We start from the raw sequence: 22,318 nt of genomic DNA, 5'->3' as shown, positions 1-22,318 counted from the left end.
GTCTTTGATTATTTAAGTGCCAGTCCTTTAGTCATCTTAATCCATGAGAGGTGGTTTTGCCTTGGAGAAAGCTAGATTCAGTTAACAGAAAGAATATAATTCTGCCTCTGGTTCTTAAAGCATGGTTCATTTTGACAAGATAGAGCTTTTTCAAGAATCATGAGAAATGAAGATACAAATGGGCCTAGTATTTACTTCATTTGTTCTTTAATCAGCCTATGGTAAAATTTAGCAATGTTTTAAAAACTCTTCAGGTGATTTTAATGTGCAGTCAGGGTTGAGAACCACTGGCTTATTTAGTGCTTTTGAGCACACACTTCCACAAGAGGAAAATGAATAAGCCACAGTTTCTTACCCTCAAAAGAAGGGTCATTGTGGTGGAGAGTAGATTAAGTCAAGAGCACAGATAGCTGGAACACTTGGGCAAGGATCGTAAATGTCATAAGGGAAGCCCTGAGTTCTGTAAGAGTTCAGTGAACAGAATTTCTAGTGGAAAGCTTTTATGGACAGCCAAGAAGTGGAAATGTACTTGGAAGGGTTTCATAGAAGAGGCTGTTTATTCCAACCAGATAGAGAAAGAGAGATAAGAGAAGAAGTAATATATGCTAGCAGGAAGGGCAGAAAGCAGGGGTTCATGACAGAGGCTGGTTTGATATTTGGGTGCAAGAGAGGTTGGTGACTGTAGCCATGAAATTAAAAGACACGTGCTCCTTGGAAGAAAAGCTGTGACAAACCTAGACAGCATATTAAAAAAGACATTACTCTGCCAACAAAGGTCCATCTAGTCAAAGCTATGGTTTTTCCAGTAGTCATGTCTGGATGTGAGAGTTGGACTATAAAGAAAATTGAGCGCAGAAGAACTGATGCTTTTGAACTGTGGTGTTGAAGACTCTTGAGAGTCCCTTGGATTACAAGGAGATCCAACCGGTCCATTCAAAGGAGATCAGTCCTGGGTGTTCTTTGGAAGGACTGATGCTGAAGCTCCAATAATTTGGCCACTTGATGCAAAGAATTGACTCGTTAGAAAAGACTCTGATGCTGGGAAAGATTGAAGGGAGGAGGAGATGGGGATGGAAGAGGATAAGATGATTGGATGTCATCACCGATTTGATGGACATGAGTTTGAGCAAGGTCCAGGAGTTGGTGATGGACAGGGAAGCCTGGCATGCTGCAGTCCCTGGGGTAGCAAAGAGTTGGACATGACTGATTGAACTGAACTGAACTGAGGTAGCAGAAAGGACCAGAAAGGATGACCAGAGAAAGCTCTAAAGGATCTTGAATGCTGCACTACCCAGAGCACCTAAACAAGTTTAATAGGAACCTAAACATGATCAGATACCTATGCTTTGTTGTTTTAATTTCCATCTTTGTTCCAGAGATAAACATTTTCATTACTACAGTGTACCTCTAGGCCATGCTGAGAATGGATTTTTTTCTTTTTTTAAGTAGACCAGTGTTTATTGAGTGTTGAATTACATTCTCTTTTATCAACAGAGGGAAGCTCATGAGAGAGAGATGGCAGAACAATTTCGTTTGGAACAGATTCGAAAAGAACAAGAAGAAGAACGTGAGGTAGGGCATAATTTTTAGAAAAGTTATTAAAATGCTACGTCTGTATCCATTGCATTTGCTAATAAGGATGTTAACATTTCTTATAACTTAATTCTTTCCACTTTTCCCAGACTCATTTTAGTATGGAAAACTAACCTTTTTTTAAGAAGAATCATTCCTGATCTGTTATGTTGTTGAACTCAGAAAACTTGACCTTGTACTAGATTCATGGTTTTCTATTCTTCTCAATTCCTCTCCCCTTTCCTGCCTGACAGATACTCCCATCCTTCCTAAATATTGTCTCACCCCACAAAGAGTGTATTTTCTCCCCTTTTCCCAGGCTTCACTGTACCCACCCAGAGAAACAGAGTAACTCCTGCAACATCTTGCACTGGGCATGAGAAATCCATTTAGCTTGGCTGGTTTTTTTTTTTTCCCCACCCTGAGTCCATGTCATGTCTGTGATAACACAGAGAATTTTTCATTCACTCATTTTGCAGATATTTTTTGACTACTTAGTATGTGTATGAAATCTTTAGGAACAGGGAAATGGGTCCTCCCCTCCAGGAATTCATAGTCTTATAAAAATAAAACTACATAATATTTGTAAAAGGTATTCTAGTGATTTACCTGAAGTGCAATGGGAAAAAAAAGGAAGTGGTATCAAATGACTTCCTTGGATGGCTCGCAGAAAAGGACTTTTAGAACTTTATGCTAGACATGAAATTAATGTCCAAATTGGTTTATAAAAAGAGAAAGCAAGTGATGGAAAAGCCTGGAGGGCCCTAACTTGGGCTGAGGAAAACTCCATTAGTCTTCATTTTTTGTCAGAGGATGCTGCCTCATAACTTATTCAGCAGATTTTTAAAAATTGATATATAGTTGACTTTACAATATAGTGTTAATTTCAGCTGTACAGAGAAATGATTCAGATATATATATATACACACACACACACATATTTCTTTTTCAAATTCTGTTCCATTATAGATAATTACAAGGTTTTGAATATAGTTCCCTATGATATACAATAAATTATTTTTGTTTATTTTTTATATAGTAGTGTGTTAATCAGAGAAGGCAGTGGCAACCCACTCCAGTACTCTTGCCTGGAAAATCCCATGGACGGAGGAGCCTGGTAGGCTGCGGTCCATGGGGTCGCCAAGAGTCAGACACGACTGAGCGACTTCACTTTCACTTTTCACTTTCATGCATTGGAGAAGGAAATGGCTACACACTCCAGTGTTCTTGCCTGGGGAATCCCAGGGACAGGGGAGCCTGATGGGCTGCCGTCTACAGGGTCGCACAGAGTCAGACACGACTGAAGTGACTTAGCAGCAGCAGTGTGTTAATCCCATACTCCTATTTTATCCCTTTTCCCCTTCTTTCCTTTTTGGTAACCATAATATTGGTCTTTCTTAGTCTGATTTACTTCACTTAGTATGATAATCTCTTGGTCCATCCATGTTGCCACATATGGCAATATTTCGTTCTTTTTATGGCTGAGTAATATTCCATTGTGTATAGGTAGCGCATCTTCTTTATCCATTGATCTGTTGATGGACATTTAGGTTGCTTCCATGTCTTGGCTATTGTAAACAGTGCTGCTGTTTACACCTCAGTGTAAACACACTGAGGTCTATGTATCTTTTCAAACTAAAGTTTTTAATCTTTTCTGGATATATGCCCAGGGGTAGGATTGCTGGATCATACGGTAGCTCTACTTTTAGTTTTTAAAGAAACCTCCATAGTGTTCTCCATAGTGAATACACCAATTTCCACCAACAGTGTAGGAGGGTTCCCTTTTCTCTACACCCTCTCCAGCATCAACAAATGATTTTTGAGTAAGAATTATGCTTAGCACTGAAAGAGAAACAAAGGCTAGAAAGACATTTTCTGCCTGCAAGAAGAGATTACATGTTGTAGGGAAGATGCAACATGTCTGCAATTAACAGCAGATCAAGGAAAAGGGTGCTAAATAACATGAGAGAAATAAAAACAAAATACTTATGAGTTTAGGGTCAAAGTAAAAATCTTTCACAGCTTTTGAAATCAGACAACACCATAGAAGAGGTGATATTTGAGGTAGGTCTTGAGAAATGTGTAAGATTTCACTGTTTGGAAATCAGAGTTTATTCATGTTCAAACACTTATTGAGTGCCTATCACATATGTGCAAGATACTATACCTGACAAACTCTAGTCTTTGTGCATGCTGAAGACTCTCAATAACGGAAGATAGAAATAACTTTGTTGAACATCTTCTGTGTGTCAAGTACTCTGCCAGCTGCTTTACCTGTGTTTATTTATTGACCATTAAAACAAGCTGCAAGCTTAGAGATTTCTCTTCACATGTGAGAAAACTGAAGCTCATTGAGAAGTCACGCATAGAAATGGGAACAGCTGAGATTCTCACTTAGGTCTTTATGGCTGTGTACCAAGCTCATGCTCTTTTGCTTACTCCATTCCAGTACAAGGCCATTTTTCATTGTGTATGACCATAGGAATCATGTGTGTAGAGTTTCATAAAAGTTTGGATAAGAGATTTTTCACTATACTTTTAGGCTATTTCAAGAAATACAGTGTTTTTAAAAAGTATTTATTTATTTGGCTGCAAAGGGTCTTAATTCCAGCATCTTTAGTTGTAGCATGCAGGATCTAGTTTCCTTACCAGGGATTGAACCCAGGCCCCCTGCATTGAGGGCTTCACAGGTGGCACACAGTAAAGAATCTGCCTGCCAGGTGGGAGACCTGGGTTCAAACCCTGGGTCCAGAAAATGCCCTGGAGTAGGAAATGGCAGCCACTCCAGTATTCTTGCCTGGAAAATTCCATGGACAGAGGAGCCTGGCAACAGTCCATGGGGTCATAAGTGTCAGACACAACTGAGTGACTAAGGACACCCCTGCATTGAAAATGTGGAGTCTTAGCCACTGGACTACGAAGGAAGTCCCAAGAAATATAGTTTTAAAATACTAGAACTTTCACTTTTATGCTCTTTCACAAATGTGCTTGCTCTCTCTCTAATAGTATATTTTCAACATATATTTGCTAGATGCCAAGTGTGCACAATTAACTGCCTGTTTTAGACCTAGAAAGTGAAAGTGAGAGTCACTCAGTCATGTCTGACTCTTTGTGACCCCATGGACTATGGAATTCTCTAGGCCAGAATACTAGAGTGGGTAGCTCTTCCCATCTCCAGGGAATCTTGAGCTTGGTAGCGTATGTACTTTCTTCTGATGATTTACCTTATTTACCCTTGGCTAAAATTTTCTCTTTCCAAATGTTGGTAAAGCTTGTTCTCTCATAGAAAACCCCATAAATATCCTTTAGCATACTTCAGTGCCGGTGTGTTCCAGCTGTAAACATGTGTAAGGACAGGACGCAGAGGGAGAAAGGATAAGTCATACTTTGCAGCTAGTCATTACTTGAACTTGGCCTTTGGTGTACTCCCAAAAACAACTTCAGGTAATGCTGAACTATCCTTTCCCTTAGAGAGCTGCATTAATGACTTTAATAAATCCCACCACTGAGAAACTGTTTATCTTCTGCTTATCTTAGTTTGGGCTTCCCTGGTGGCTCAGGGATAAAGAATCTGCCTCCAGGGCAGGACACGCAGGAAACATGGATTCGATCCCTGGATCAGGAACATAACCCCTGGAGGAGGAAATAGCAACCCACTCCCCCTGGTGGCTAAGACGGTAAAGCATCTGCCTGTAGGGCAGGAGACCCGGGTTTGATTGCTGGATTGGGAAGATCCCCTGGAGAAGGAAATGGTGACCCACTCCAGTACTCTTGCCTGGAAAATTCCATGGACAGAGGAGCCTGGTAGGCTATAGTCCATGGGGTTGCAAAGAGTCAGACAAGACTGAGTGACTTCACTTCACTTCACTTCCAGTATTCTTGCTAGAAAAATCCTGTGGACAGAGGAGCCTGGTGGGCTACAGTCCATGGAGTTGCAGAGAGTCAGACACGACTGAGCAATTTAATTCATTGCTATCCAGACTCAGTTCCTATTTTTTCGTGGAGCACCAGTTAACATATTTTAGCACACTAGTGTATAACAAATGTCTCTTTGGGAAAAGCTGGTATTTTGAAACCTCTGAAAAACTTGAGACCCAGGGAGATTATACAGTTTGCTTATGGTCACCAAACTGGTTGGACACATAATCTGGACTAGAAACCAAGTCACCTGACTTTCCACAGTAACACTGCATCCCTTTCTAACCAGAAAACCTAACCTATGTAATTGCATTGAGAAACAAGAATGGTTTTATTATTTTCATTATCTCTAAGTATTACAAAATTCTTTAGAAAAATTAAGTACTGAATAGTTAGATCACCTTAGTTACAGGAAAATTCCTTCAGGATTGGCTTTATTTTGCTGTGGTAAACCCTGAAGTAAAATCAGTAAAATCTAGGAATGTATTTTGATCTGGTCCTTGGCCATGATAAGGTGAAAGTCTGTAAGACTATTCTGAGGGGAAAAAAAAGAAATGACAACAAAAATTTGTGCTGTCTTGCAAATTTATATATCTTCTTCTTTCCAAAGTGAGTTTCAAGTAACTGACATAAATACATGCAATTCAATTCAAATGGATTAAAAGCAAAAGAAAAGATATAGAAATCAAGACAAGGTAAATTAAGAAAGATAAAGCCAAAGATAAGATTAATATGTTGACAACAGATAATCCAGCAGAGACACCAAATGCATATGACTGAGTTCTGTACATTTGCCACAGAATTTGTTATTTGCTTCTCTTGAGCTAACGGAAAATATGATTGTTTACAGGTGTTACTCTGTCTATAATATCAGATAAAAGCTGATGTTACAGTCCCTCAAAAAGTGCCTAGATTTTTCAAGCACAAAGACCATAGAGCGATGTTCCATGTGGTTCCTGTTCAAGAGGAAACTATGCAGTATGGCAAATACTGTACTCAGCTGTATCCAGTAGCTGTAATAGCAATAGCAAGTCATGTATGACAGCTTACAACTTTCAACTTTAAAGTCATAAGACCAGAGCACAATTTAATGAAAACATCTCTGCAAAGGCTCAAACAATACATTTTTCTCATAGTTCAGTTTAAAGAACAGATTTTATCATAATTAAAGAAATGTATGGGGCTTCCCTGGTGGCTCAGTGGTAAAGAAACTGCCTGCCTATGCAAGAAACATGGGTTCAATCCCTGATCTGGGAAGATCCCATGTGCCCCAACTGTTGAGGCTATACTCTTAAGCCCAGGAGCCACAACTACTGAAGCCTGCATGCCTTAGAGCCCATGCTCTGCAACAAGAGAAGCCACTACAATAAGAAGCCTGTGCACTGCAACTAGAAACTAGCCTCCACACGCCACAGGTAGAGAAAGCCTGTGTAGCAGCAAAGACCTAGCACAGCCAAAAAATAAATTTAAAAAAAATTATTTTTAAAGAAATGTATGAACTACATATCCTTTAAGAAATCTTTCCTGAATATTGTTTTTTGCCACTGAGTTTGGAGTAAGTAGACAAGGTTTCAACTAAGATTGTTGACTCCCAAGTCTTTTAATCAGTCAGTATTCAGCAAATACTTGTTAATATTTTTATGTGTACAGATCAATGAATCTGGTACTGTGGGTACTATATAGCAAGTGTGAGACAGCCTGTACCCTCAAGGAACTCACTGTTTAGTACAGGGGGGTAGGTGAATACCAAATAACTATAGGAAAATATAATATACATTGTAAAAACCAGTAGAATAGCAGGTTGGGAGGAAGATGACCTCTGACTAGGAAGGCAACGAGGAAGACTTAACAGAGGAAGGAAGCTTTGGAGAACTGATAATACACCGGTGGTTAAAGATGAAGTAGAAGAGTATTTTGGATGGATTGAATAGATAGGTGGTTGGACAAATGGCAAAAGGTATGGGCTGGATAATCATGAAAAAAGGGAGAAAGGCATAGGACTTCCTCAGAACTGTAAATGGGCAAATTTGGAACACAGTCTTAATCACTAGAGCTGAGTGCTAGAAGGCCAAGTTTTGGGGAATCATGGGTAGGAAAGAATGGACCCAAAGCTATTCCCTTTTGCTGCTGGTTTCCTCAAACAGAAAATTTTAACATTGCGTTTTTGCCTATCTACCCAGAGTTGGTTCCTTTCAATCTTTATGCCTCCTCAAGTAGAAAATCCTAAGCAGTATTAAAGACCACTAAATGAGAGAACAGAAGAAGATGGAATTAGAAACATTGGCACTTCTCTTCAATTCTCTGATTTAATCTTCACAGCCATCCTACAAAATGGATTATGGGAGATACAATCATTACCATCTTACAGATGAAGAAAATAAGATCATAGCAGGATTAAAAAGCCTATTTTACTCCAAAATCACTGCAGATGGTGATTGCAGCCATGAAATTAAAAGACGCTTACTCCTTGAAAGGAAAGTTATGACCAACCTAGATAGCATATTGAAAAGCAGAGATATTACTTTGCCAACAAGTCAAGGCTATGGTTTTTCCAGTGGTCATGTATGGATGTGAGAGTTGGACTGTGAAAAAAGCTGAGCACCGAAAAATTGATGCTTTTGAACTGTGGTGTTGGAGAAGACTCTTGCAAGTCCCTTGGACTGCAAGGAAATCCAACCAGTCTATCCTAAAGGAGATCAGTCCTAGGTATTCATTGGAAGAACTGATGCTGAAGCTGAAACTCCAATACTTTGGCCACCTCATGCAAAGAGTTGACTCATTGGAAAAGACCCTGATGCTGGGAGGGATTGGGAGCAGGAGGAGAAGGGGACGACAGAGGATGAGATGGCTGGATGGCATCACTGACTCGATGGACATGAGTCTGAGTGAACTCCAGGAGTTGGTGATGGACAGGGAGGCCTGGCGTGCTGTGATTCATGGGGTCACAAAGAGTCAGAGATGACTGAGTGACTGAACTGAACTGAACCTAGCATTTGTCTAGTAAAATCAGAACCAGAACTCCTATCCAGTATTCTTTTTATCTATTACTCTACACAGGAAGAATGAAGGTGGCACCATGAACAGGTTATTAAACTAAAACTAATTTTTTATAGTTTATGTTTTCATCTTAGGTAAGTTGCTTCTTTTCACATAGATAATACCATTACAGTGGACCATAATGACAATCAGTTTTGCCATCAGCATGTCACTATTTGAGCAGTTCACTTCAGTTGCTCAGTCGTGTCCGACTCTTTGCAACCCCATGAACCACAGCATGCCAGGCCTCCCTGTCCATCGCCAACTCCTGGAGTCCACCCAAACCCATGTCCATTGAGTCGGTGATGCCATCCAACCATGTCATCCTCTGTCGTCCCCTTCTCCTCCTGCCCTCAATCTTTCCCAGCATCGGGGTCTTTTCAAATGAGTCAGCTCTTCGCATCAGATGACCAAAGTATTGGAGTTTCAGCTTCAACATCAGTCCTTCCAATGAACACCCAGGACTGATCTCCTTTAGGATGGACTAGTTGGATCTCCATGTAGTCCAAGGGACTCTCAAGAGTCTTCTCCACCACCACAGTTCAAAAGCATCAATTCTTGAGCAGTTAATGTGTCCTAAACTCTGTGCTGAGCACTTTCTTTTTTTTCTCTCTTTTTTTTTTAAATTTTTATTTTTACTTTATTTTACTTTACAATACTGTATTGGTTTTGCCATACATTGACATGAATCCACCACGGGTGTACATGAGCTCCCAAACATGAACCCCCCTCCCACCTCCCACCCCACATTATCCCTCTGAATCATCCCCATGCACCAGCCCCAAGCATCCTGCATCCTGCATCGAACATAGACTGGCGATTTGTTTCTTACATGATAGTATACATGTTTCAATGCCATTCTCCCAAATCATCCCACCCTCTCCCTCTCCCTCAGAGTCCAAAAGTCTGCTATACACATCTGTGTCTCTTTTGCTGTCTTGCATACAGGGTCATCATTACCATCTTTCTAAATTCCATATATATGTGTTAGTATACTGTATTGGTGTTTTTCTTTCTGGCTTACTTCACTCTGTATGATCGGCTCCAGTTTCATCCATCTCATTAGAACTGATTCAAATGTATTCTTTTTAATAGCTGCGTAATACTCCATTGTGTATATGTACCACAGCTTTCTTATCCTTTCATCTGCTGATGGACATCTAGGTTGCTTCCATGTCCTGGCTATTATAAACAGTGCTGTGATGAACATTGGGGTACATGTGTCTCTTTCAATTCTGGTTTCCTTGGTGTGTATGCCCAGCAGTGGGATTGTGGCTCCAGGATTGAGTCAGACCAGCAATACCTGTATAAGATCCATTACACTTATTTGATGATCTCATTTATTATCATGATTTTAAGTACTGTCTATACATTTGGCCCCCAAATTTGTATCTCCATCTCCTTCCATTCCTCGAACTCCAGATATGAATATGTAATTTCTAGCCCATCATCTCCATTTAGATGTCTGATAGACATCACAAACTTAACATATCTTAAACTGAATAACTGATCTTACTCTCCCCACCCAATCTTACCGTCCATAGCCTTCCCTATCATAAGTGGAAAATCTGTCCAGTTGTTTGAGCCAAAAAGCTTGGAACTACTCTTAACTTCTCTCTTTCATGTCCCTATTTAACAAATAGGGCAAATCCTGTTGACTCTACCTTCAAAATGTATGTGGAACTCAGATGCTTCTCACTAACCCCACTGCTACCACCCTCACCTAAGCAACCATTTTCTGTTACCTGGATTACTTTAGTATCCTCACAGCTTGACTCCATGCCTCCATTTTGCCTTTCCTGTATGTCTTTTGATACATTCTTCTTAAAACAGTTGGCATATTATATCATTTCACATCACTTATCTTCATATCTCAAAATAAAAGCTAAAATCTTTACAGTGATTTCAATCAAAATCCTTGCAGGATTTTTTTCTTTTTCTAGACATTCACAAATGGATTCTAAAATTTTTATGAAAAGCCAGTAGAACTAGAATAGCCAAAAATCAGTTTTGAAAGAAAAGAGTAGTGGATTTACACTACTAGAGTTCAAGACAGTATAATCAAGACAGTGTGGGGATTACCAAAATGATTGTGCCATATATCCATGATACAGAACAAAAATCCAGAGATAGATCCACATGTATGGATCATCAGTTGATTTTTGAAAAAGTGCCAAGACAATTCAATGGAGAAAGGATGATCTTTTCAACAAATGATGCTGCAAACTGGTAGATACATGGATATATGCAAAACAAAATTGAAGACAAAACAGTAAAAACACTTCCAATCCATATCTTGTGTCATGTTCAATAATTAACTGAAAATGGGTCATGAACCTAATTGTAAAAACTAAAACTATTAAAGCCCTAAAAGAAAACATAGGAGAAAACCTTCATGGTTTTGAGTGAAGCAAAGATTTCTTAGTTCTGACACCAAAAGCACAAGTCAAAAAATAACAAATATTTAGACTTCATCAAAATTAAGAACTTGTGTTCAGAAGACATTGTTAAGAAACTGAAAAGACAAGCCACAGACTGAAAAAAAAGTCATCTTTCTAATATCCAGAATATATAATGAACTCTCAAAACTCAATAATTTTTTTTAAAAAACCCTTAGTTTAAAAATGGGCCAAATATTTGAACAGACACTTCACCAAGGAAGATATACATCAGGGCAAATAAGGATGTGAGAAGATACTCAACATTATTTGTCATTAGGGAAATGCAAATTAATACCACAATAGATACACACTAATTGTCAATAGAATAGCATTTAGAAAAAAAAAAAAGGACAATACCAAGTAGTAGCAAAGATGAAGAGCCACTGGAATGCTCATATATTAATGATGGGCATCATTAATGATAGCACATCCACTTTGGAAAATAATTTGGCACTTTCTTATAAAGTTAAAATGTACATACCATATGACCCAGCAGTCACACCTAGGTATTTATATCAATGAAATGAAACTAACAGAAAAATGTATTTTTATGCAGAAGTCTGTACTCAGATGTTTATATTGGCTTTGTTTGTAATCGCCCCAAACTGGAAATAGCTCAAGTGTCCCTCAACTGGAGAAAGAGTAATCAAACTATAATATAGCTATATAATGGAATACCAATCAGCAATAGGTAGAAGTGAACTACTGATATATTCAACAACATGGATGAATCTCAAATGCATTACATTAAATGAAGGAAGCCATTTATACGACATTTATAACTAAATTTATATAATATTCTGGAAAAGGCAAAACCAGGGATAGAAAACAGGTTGCCTGGGGATAGGGGAATTGGGAGGTAGATGATAGAATTGTTCTTTATATTGATGGCTGATGATGGTTAGACAAATATATGCATTTATCAAAACTCATCAAATTATGCATTTAAAAGGATGAGTTTTACTATATATGTGTGTGTGTGTGAAAGTGGTTTGACTGGTTTGATCTCCTTGCAGTCCAAGGGACTCTCAAGAGTCTTCTCCAACACCACAGTTCAAAAGCATCAGTTCGTTGCCACTCACCGTTCTTTATGGTCCAACTCTCACGTCATTGCGTGACTACTGGAAAAACCATAGCTTTGACTAGATGGACTGTTGTCAGCAAAGTAATGTCTCGGCTTTTTAATATGCTGTCTAGGTTTGTCATAGCTTTTCTTCCAAGGAAAGGGAAAATGAAAGTCACTCAGTTGTGTCTGACTCTTTGTGACCCCATGGCCTATACAGTCCATGGAATTCTCCAGGCCAGAATACTGGAGTGGGTAGACTTTCCCTTCTCTCGGGGATCTTCCCAACACAGGAATTGAACCCAGGTCTCCTGCATTGCAGGCAGATTCTTTACCATCTGAGCTACAAGGGAACCCCAAGAATACTGGAGTGGGTAACCTATCCCTCCTCCAGCGGATCTTCCTGACCCAGAAATCAAACCAAGGTCTCCTGCATTGCAGGCAGATTCTTTACCAACTGAGCTACTATGTATAAATTATACCTAAATTTTTAAATGGGAAAAAAAGTCATTTAATTGGGCTACTCAAGACAAATGATCTAATCACTCTTCTCCTTTACTTCCTCTCAGACTCCAACTCCTACCCCTTTCCACCTGATCATTCTGGCTTAGCATTTACTGTGACTTTTGCATATAATACTTCTCTCAGATGTAAATATGACTCCTTCTCTCCTTTAGGCCTCTACTCACTGAGCCCTATGGTATTTGTATTTATATTTATACCAAGGTTTATGGTATTTAATGTTCCACTTCCTCCCTTTACCAATACTTCCTGCTCTTTTCTCCATAGTACTCATCATTATGTGGCAAAATGTGTATTTTCTTGTGTGTATATTTGTTGTTTTTCTCCCACCCTGTTAAAATGTTGGCCTCATGGAAGCAGAATATTTTATCTGTTTTGTTCCCTCTTATTTTCCCATCACCTAGATGGGAGGTGACACATAGGTGCTCATTTTAAGAGTTCATGGAATTAATGAATGTTAGCTTTAGCCTATTTCACACTCTGCTTCAGCCAGCTATAAATTGTTATTTAGTGTCTATTCGTAACTGACTAGAAGAGAGTGTGCATGTATTTACATATGCATGGGTGGGTGTACGTTAGGCCAGTCTTGGATTATTCTTTTTAAAGGTTGGTGTAGGTGTATCCTACACTTTCTGTTTAAAAAACATAATTGTATAGAAACAATCTTTCTTGGATATTTGTCTTTATGGCTTTATTTCACTTCAAAGAGTCCTCATTTCTCATCCCTCAAATGTGAATGCTTTGAATATTCATTTGACTTTAGTGAAACAAAAAGCCCAAGATCAGTTCATATTTCCAACTTACACTAGGTTTCCTCGTTTTGTTACAAACCTGAAATAATGCAAATAAAAAACTGTATTTGTTGAGCAAACAAAAGTTTAACAATAGTGTTTACTATGACTGCTATTCAATTGTAGCTGTCCTTTATGTCATTTGTTTTACCGCAGTATTTACTTACACAAGGCCTTTGCTTTTAGCCAGTTTGAAACTGAGCTACTGATGTAGTTTTGTTCTTTTTTTGCCAGTAAAACTTGGGTATTCAGATCCCAAGGTTGCTGACTTACCTAGTATCTCTCCATTGTTTTCCACATTGGATCACTGGTGAGGGAAATCTGAGGTCTGTTTTCATTCTGGGGAAAAGCCCTGGAGACTGGGTGCATTGAGGAGCAGACATTGTCTGCACAGTGAATGGGGTAATGAGCTACTGTTGTTGATTTGTCTATAGTATAATTGGTTGAGTTCAGATAATAATGTAGCATCTGTTGTTATACTGTGCAAGGAAATGTCAAAATAGAAAGCAGGCAGACAGGTGGATTAAAAGAGAAACAGGAAGAGAAACCAGGAAATATCACATAAGTTCTGATTTAAAGTAGATGCAAAAGGATAATGATAACAACAGCAACAGTTGTTGTCCACTGTCATCTGTTGTGCCCAGTGTTACGGCGTGAACTTCAGTACTGGGCACTGCTGACTAATTTGAGTGCTGACCATGGGTCAGCACTTGCTAAGTGTTTTATAAATGTGACTGCATTTTATACAAGCATCGTTATATGGAAGATATTATTGGCCCTGTTAAATAGGGTAACTGAAGTTCATAAAGACTGTCATATGCCTGTTGGCCGGGATTTGAACCTCTGGTTGTCATACCAAAAGTCTGTTTTCTAACCATACATTACATTTAGTAGACTAAAGTTTTTTAAACTGCAGTGTTAAAAGTCAGGATAGTGATTAACTTTAAGGAAGGTAATTCTAAAGAAGGGGACAAAAGGATTCTGAGAACTTTGATCAGGGTGCTAGTTACACAGAAATGTTCACTTACTGAAAATTTATCAAGTTGTGTATTTAATATATGTGTACTTTTTCATGTATATTTCAATAAAAACTTTAAAACAATGACAAAATACAGCTTTTAACAAAAGATGCTGTGTATCAGCTGTGTATAACACTGATTCAAATTTTGTTTTTAAAAGTTTAAAATGTGTATTTAAATGAAAATTAATGAAGATTCTGAGGTGATGAAAAGTTTTAGAAACAGTGGTGATGGCAACACAACACTGTGAATATACGTAATGCCTCTGGTGGCTGTCTCTTGGTGAATCTAGATATTCATTAGTAATGTTTTCTTATCATTTACTCTAGTTTTTACAGTAAATGTATATTACATTTATAATCAGGGAAAATAGTTTAGAAAATGTATATAACTAATCCATAGAGGTAGTTTACCCTTTAAATAACTCTTGGTTAGCTGGCCCTTGTAGGACACATGAGGAAACTTAATCTGAACAGTTGATGCTGGAAGAAGTCAATCTCAAAGAAAGGAAACTCGGGGTGTTCAGTTCTTGGTTCCTAGAAATAGAAGCCATGATATTCAGATTCTTTTAGCATTTGCTGAGCACCTACTATGTGCTTATCACCATACTAAGCACTTTTATATACAGTATTTCAGTTAACATGTTAGTTTATTGCTTCTGTTATCAAATATATAGTGAGCATCTATTTTGTATACTATGCCCTATAGTTATAATAAAAAGTAATACATTTTCTCACATCCTTACAGAGCCTGCAGGCTAGTGGGAAAGCCAGACATTAAACAAGTATCAATAATATAGTATACTGAAAGCTATAATAGACATAATTGGACCTTAATTTTGATGTACATGGGTTCATCTCTTCATTGGGTTTTTAACATATGACAGTGTTACTAAAATAGTTTAATATTTGAAAATATTTTGCTGAAACTCATTGCTGACTCAGAACACTAATATTAGATAAACTTCTACTTGTGGTATCCAAAAAAAAAAGATAAAAGTAAATGATTTAACTTTCTATTCTTCTGATTTTTAAACAATATTTTTGTCTCCATTTCTGAGTATCAATTTCACCATATAAAAAATGAGAGTGTAGGACTATTTAGCCAGTGTAACCCTAAGCAACCATTAACCAAAGCCTGTTATGTCTCAGACAGCACACTGGGAACTTTACATATGTTGTGTGTATAATCCCATGTTTATAATCCCCTTTGAAGGAAATGGCAACCCACTCCAGTATTCTTGCCTGGAAAATTCCATGGACAGAGGAGCCTGGCAGGCTACAGTCCATGGGATTGCAAAGAGTCGGACATGACTGAGCACACAGGATGAAGTAGGTGATATTAATTCAGTGCTTCCAGAAGGAAAATGACTTAGGTATCATAGAAAAGACTAGATTTTCTAAATAGTACAGAAAATGTTAATGCTTTTTTGAAAATACTTCAGTGTAAGAACCAACCAGATTATATAAATAACACAGAAAGTAATTTCTTATTCATACTAGAGTCTGAGCAGTTTGTTCTGCTGTTAGTTGTTTTAAATATATTTTAACAGGTAATACATTTATATAAGTCAGAAGTAAAATATATTAAACAGCATATTCAGAAAATGCTGTCATTTCTTCCATCCTGTTTATCCCACTTCTATAGGTTACCATTTTTGTGTTTCTTTTTATTACTTTTTAAGTTTATTGATTTTTCTCCAAAGAAGCAGCCTATTTATTGGTTACTAGTTATGTTTTTCTTCTTTTTTTCTAATGTGATTCCTTTATGCTTTTAGTTTTATTTTCTTCTCAGCTTACTTTCCATTTGTTTTATTGAGTTTTTTTTTTCTCTTTTCTCCTAGTGTTTTAAGCCTCATTCTTATTTTTATTCTTTCCTTTTGAATTATATAAGAATTTTAGGGTTACAAATTTCCTCTGAGTATGGCTTTAACTGAATCCCTTACATTCTAATATGAATATGAAATTTCAGTAGTCATTGTTTTCTAGATAATCTGTAGTTTTCATTTATATTTCCCTTTTTACCTGAGAGTTGTTTAATAGAGTGGTTTTTTGTGATTGTTCTTTCTCCAAAGAGAAGAGTGACACCAACTTGGAAAATTGTGTTGAGATTTTAGAAAATGTATATCCCAATTTCTCTCTCTCTCATATTACTTGATTATAATAGTTGTAAATTAACTGGGAGAAATTTTTATTTTTCCTGTTGATGAAAATTGGGAACATGAAAGAGTGAGAGTAACCAGGAACACAACTGGTTACTTTCTGTGAAGCTAAACATGCCAATTCCAGGCTTATTTGTCTAAGGAACCTCCCCCAGTGCTAGGAACAAAATGGTTTTAGTGAGTTTCTGCCATAGGCAGGGACGTCAGAGACCTTTAACTTCCTTCTGCTGGAGTATCTTGAATGTGAAATAACACTAGGTTAAGAACTAGAGCCCAGCCCTAGCCATGAGATCTCCCAACAATTTACCCTTAGTTGTTTGAATCTGCCATCTCTAGATCCAGAGATCTGGACTTGGCCAACTCTGACAGTTAAGTGGCAAGGCTGGAACTGGGACCATAGTCTGCTCCAGTAAACCTGGTATTTTAATTTCTTTTCTTTCCATTCCATTTTCTTGTATTGAAGCACAATATATATAACAGAAATCTGCCTTTGTAACCATTTTTAAGTACAATTAAATGGCATGAATTACATTCACAATTTTGCAACCAGCACCACTATTTCCAAAAATTTTCATCACCCCAAGCAGAATTATCCCTCCATTTCATTGTTAATATCTTATCCAGAATTCTACAAAGTCTTCAGCCATTTCTACTTGGGAAATGTATGTTTTCTCTCTCTTTCGTTCTGTCTCTCCCCCCACCTTCACATCCCCGTGTGTGTGTGTGTGTGTGTGTGTGTGTGTGTGTGTGTGTGCATGCATATGCACACACGCGTGCTTTTGCAAATGCTTCTAATAGCCTTAATTCGTATTGCAGAAAGGAAGCAATTGGGTGTTTGGTACCTATTTCCTCAATCACAAATACTGAGCCTTTCAGTAAAAAATTAATTTCTTTTCTATGTCATTACCTATCAGTTTAATGTGTCATAATGATGGGATTTATTTTAATTACTTGCATATTGGGCTAATATTTAAAAAGGTGAAAAACACGTGATTCTGTTGTTCAAGTATTAGGCTTAGTTAATAAATGGGCAATGACTTTTTGATGGGTTTCTAGAAGCCAGCAGGTTTTTCTAGTGTCTCCCTCCCCCACCCCCCACAGTTCCATCTATCAACAGTTTAACACCTTGTTTTTGCCCTCTTCAGGCCATCAGGCTCTCCTTAGAACAGGCCTTGCCTCCCGAGCCAAAGGAAGAAAATGCTGAGCCTGTGAGCAAACTGCGGATCCGGACCCCAAGCGGCGAGTTCCTCGAGCGGCGTTTCCTAGCCAGCAATAAGCTGCAGATCGTCTTTGATTTCGTAGCTTCCAAAGGATTTCCATGGGATGAATTCAAGTTACTGAGTACCTTTCCTAGGAGAGATGTAAGTTCCCACAGCTGTCTTGGGAAGTACATCGGATGGGAGATAAAGCATCATTAAGCCTAGGCAAAGTAGTCCAAGCAAAGTGCCACGGCACAACTTACCACCAAACGAGCACTCGTGAGTCCTTCTTTGTTTTGCACATCATTCTCTCCTCAGCCTTTGGAGAAAGTATGGCTTCCCAGGCCAGCAGACATGTGCCTAGTAGCCTAGGTAAGGAATTAAGTACCAGGTCTTTCTTCCTTCCTAATGATTTCCGCCTATTCCAGCACTCATACAGGCTTTCCCAAGATCTCATCTCTGTATCCCATAGGAGATCCGAGAAGTATGTTCTGAACAACTTAACACTCAGATCAGGGTCAGTGATTATAGGTTCACCATGAAAGAGTCATGCTAAACCAAGAATATTTTATAATTTGATAGCTCTTATTAGCCTGGGAAGTCAGGGAGGGTGACCTGAATTCACTGTGTATCTGTATTTCAGTAAGGCATTTGATGATCTCTCACAATATTCTGGAGAAAAGTAGAGAGATATAAATCGACAGTTAGGTAGATTCTTTACTGATTAAGTAGATGTGTCCAGAAACTGCTGGCTAAGAGACTGTCCTCTCCCTGGAAGGAAACAAAAGGCTCTATATTTAATCTAATTATTCACCATACGTATTGGCAACTTAAATGAAGACATTATCATATTTATGGATTATGAAAAACAAGATTCAGGAAACCCTTAAAATAGTAAAACCTAGAAAAATTTTACAGAAATATGTACATATGGAAAGAGATGACTGCATAGACTTAGAAAACAAATTGCTCAAGTTTGAGATGGGAAAATCATGCTTGAATAGAGGTTATTATGGTTAAATTAAGATGAATATATATTAATAATGTGTTATGACTGCCATCAAAAAGCCAGCTGCATTTTTAGAGGTATAATCCCATCAAGAGAATAACTTAAGTCCTAGTCAACTCTTTACAAAAGTCTTTAGACTCCATGCTGAAACTCCTTGTTGTCACTTGAAGAAATAGGAGCTTCTGTAGAGCAGGGCAGTTAGGAAGAGAAGGAAACAGGAAATCATATCATTTGGGGAAGTATTTTTCTCTGGAGAAGGAGTGGCCATGGGACATGTGATTGTTGTCTTCAGCTGTTTGAAAGCCTACCAATAAAAACTGGAATCTGATTTTGTGTGACTCCAACAATAAAGTAGGACCAGTAAGTTGAAAGTTATTGGGAGGCAAATTTGGTCTTTCTAAGAAAAGAATATTTTGTGTTGTGAGGTAGTGATTTTTCTATTTTTGAAGTTAACAAAGCACTACTAAATTATCCCTTTTTGGCAGTAATGGATATATATGGAGTCATTCCTGGTGTTCCTCCTTTATATGAAAAGGTGCTGAGACTAGCTTATCTCTAAGATACGTTTTAAATCTTGATATTCTGTGACTACATTATGATCTGCTAATGTGAGACTTAATAGCATAGACTTCAACACCAAAACCAAGAATTTGGTCAAGGTTCATCTTCATCATCATCATTCAGTCACTCAGTCATGCCTGAGTCTTCACAATGCCATGGACTGCAGCACATCAGGCTTTCCTGTCCTTCACCAACTTAGTCCCTCACATTAGCTATTGGATTTGCAGGATAGAAACAAGCTAGTAGTATATGTTTAGCTCTACCACTCAGCCACAAATCTCTTAAGTAGGATGAAGATCCAACAACTATCTCTAACCCAAGGAGACTAAAGTGGACCTCAGGTGCTGGACATTGTCCCTTCTCTCACCGCCCTCACCTACTACTCCAACCTCTTCTTATTTTTCCTTATATAAGATATAAAATTTGCATAATGGAACATATGCATGTGTATGCTCTATGGACCACATGGCCAAGTAAGAAACTACCTTAAATTCTAGGGCTGAAGTTGAACTTTAAATGGTGAACACTTAGAAAAGAGACACTGTCAAGGGGTTCAAGATAAGCCTGGCTCTCATGCTTCTTTCAGGCTATGCTAGACCATGAACATCTCACCTTGGAGAACTTGTATAACTTAGGAGCCAAATTAACCCCTTCCAACACTTGGTTTTAAGTCACCCTTCTGAGCCTCATCTATAATATGAAAGTACTGAAAGAAATGGAATCTATGGACCTTCCTGGCTTTTAAAAGTAACCTTTCTTTCAGATTAATTTTTGAACCTGATTACTGGGAGTATATTAAAAACCAGAGATATTACTTTACCAACAAAGGTCCGTCTAGTCAAGGCTATGGTTTTTCCAGTGGTCATATGTGGATGTGAGAGTTGGACTCTAAAGAAAGCTGAGTGCAGAAGAATTGATGCTTTTGAACTGTGGTGTTGGAGAAGACTCTTGAGAGTCCCTTGGACTACAAGGAGATCCAACCAGTCCATCCTAAAGGGGATCAGTCCTGGGTGTTCATTGGAAGGACTGATGTTGAAGCTGAAACTCCAATACTTTGGCCACCTGATGTGAAGGCCAGTTTAGACTAAATTTGGCCCAGTTGCTCAGAGAAAATGTCCAGCCAAAATGGCTTGTTCCTATTGGAGAAATCAAGAGCTTCCCAGTATCCATCACAGGTCCATTTTATGGTCCTTGGTCAACTTGAAATTATCTGCCACAGAATGATTATTCTAAAACCCTACTCTGATCATTCTTTTTCTTATTTAAAAAATCTTTGGTAGCTTGCTACTCCCTCAGGATAAGTACAGACCCATTAGAATGCTTTTTAAAAACTCATCACAATCTGGCCCACAATTCTACCTCTCCCACCTTAAATCCTGCCTCCCCTTACTTAATTCTGTCACCAGGAGATAGGATATTGCTCACTTTTCGCTAAAGACACAAGGGACTGTCATGTCTTTGTGCTTTTTTATATACTTTGTTCTCTTTTCCTTGAATATCTACCCTTCCCACTTTTCCTGACCCATTTGAACTTGTCTTTTAATGCCTAGTTCAAATGTCACCTCCTCTGGGAAGCCTTCCCCTTCTCTTAAGCTCCTCACTTATGTATCCAGTGCAGTTTAGATTATACATTCCTCTCTCATAGGACTTGTCCTATTGTTCTGTAATTATTTACAGAGACTGTTCATATCATGTTAGTATCTATCTCCCATGAAGTTACCAGCATGATGACTCACACATAAGCATTCAAGTTAATGTTGTCAAGTGTTAATGACCTCAAGTCTGATTGATCCTAAATCCCTGATTCCAGAGTGAACTAGAGAGGCTGTTCCAAATGAGAACAGATGCCATAGGCCCACCCAGATTCCAGACCCACACCTAAACCCAGAAAGCCCACCCAGGACTCATTAGATCTCCTAGAGCTAGGGGTGGATGAGAGTTAATGGCCCTTCATCCTTCTCTGAATGCTCTTTCAAGTTGAATGAGTAGTGTTTTTGCAAGGCTATTCTGTAACAGCCATCTGTGTCTGCAAGGATTAGGATCTAATTTGTAAAAGTCATCTTAAATTACAGCCAAACTAAAGACTGTTAAAAAGCACATCTTAAGACCTTGCCTTTTTAATAACAAATAACATAAGTCTAGAAGTCTTATTGTGTCTTCAGCCTTTTCTCCACAAAGCAGAGACGGGTTTCTCACCAGAGGACCTGTTACACATTTTTCTGTGCCCCTCCCCCTGCCCCCCCAATCAAAACAATACTTCATGTTAAGATTTCCCAGCTGTCCCAACTATTTACTAAATGTCTGCTGGGTATACCACTGAACTGAGTGCTGTGGGGCAACCAAAATAGCAGCAGACACAGGCCTTCCTGGGAGAAGCTGATTATCAAGATGCTGAGAACACTGAGTTATTTGTTTGTTTAGTTGTGTTGTCTTCCATTTTGCTAATGACACTTACTGGGAGAAGAAGTAATATTCATTTCAGAGCTGCCATCATTAGGCCCTACCTCATCGGTATGTTAGAGCCATATGAACATCATTGGCCCATTTGCCTTACTCAGGCATACCCAGGCAGTGAGGTAATTGAGTCTAAATACTGAAGAATGAGACTGACCCCCACCCTGCCTTGGAATCGGACTAAGGGATCCCTGCCAGCTCCCCTTTGCCCTCTGCAGTTGTCTGGCGCCACTCAGTGTAAAGTTGTCAGTATCCCCCAGCCTTCCTCTTCCTTTTTCTTGCCTCCTTTCTTTCCCACCCCTCCATCTTCTTTCCAATCCTGTTTTACCCTTATTACCCTCTCCTCCTTGTTTTCACTCTTCCCTCCATTTTTTGTTTTCTTAATCCCACAGCTCTCCTTCCTGCCTCCTGTCCTTTCCTTTTCCCTACTCATATCCACCTGCAACTGGAATGTGAGGTCTTACTATTTATCGGATGAGTACAGACTACTGCTAAATGAGGATGGGGATGACAGGTGAGCTTCAGAACTGGTGACCTGTGTGCCTTGCCACTTGCATAATCACACAGCCCCC

The 22,318-nt window shown here is 38.6% G+C and overlaps 1 protein-coding gene across 1 annotated transcript in view; it reads left to right on the top strand.

The window, feature by feature from the left end:
* Positions 1-22,318, top strand: part of FAF1 (Fas associated factor 1) — a 478,462-nt gene that overhangs the window by 417,160 nt on the left and 38,984 nt on the right. Inside the window, exons 17-18 of the mRNA XM_005678443.3 lie at positions 1,495-1,572; positions 17,669-17,884. Of these exons, the coding sequence (XP_005678500.1) occupies positions 1,495-1,572; positions 17,669-17,884 (294 nt within the window). The remainder of the gene's footprint in view (positions 1-1,494; positions 1,573-17,668; positions 17,885-22,318) is intronic.

The sequence above is a fragment of the Capra hircus genome, chromosome 3 (assembly GCF_001704415.2).
Source record: "Capra hircus breed San Clemente chromosome 3, ASM170441v1, whole genome shotgun sequence".
NCBI classification, from domain to species: domain Eukaryota; kingdom Metazoa; phylum Chordata; class Mammalia; order Artiodactyla; family Bovidae; genus Capra; species Capra hircus.
Note: the sequence above shows the minus strand (reverse complement) of the source record. Positions and strands in the feature narration are given on the sequence as shown.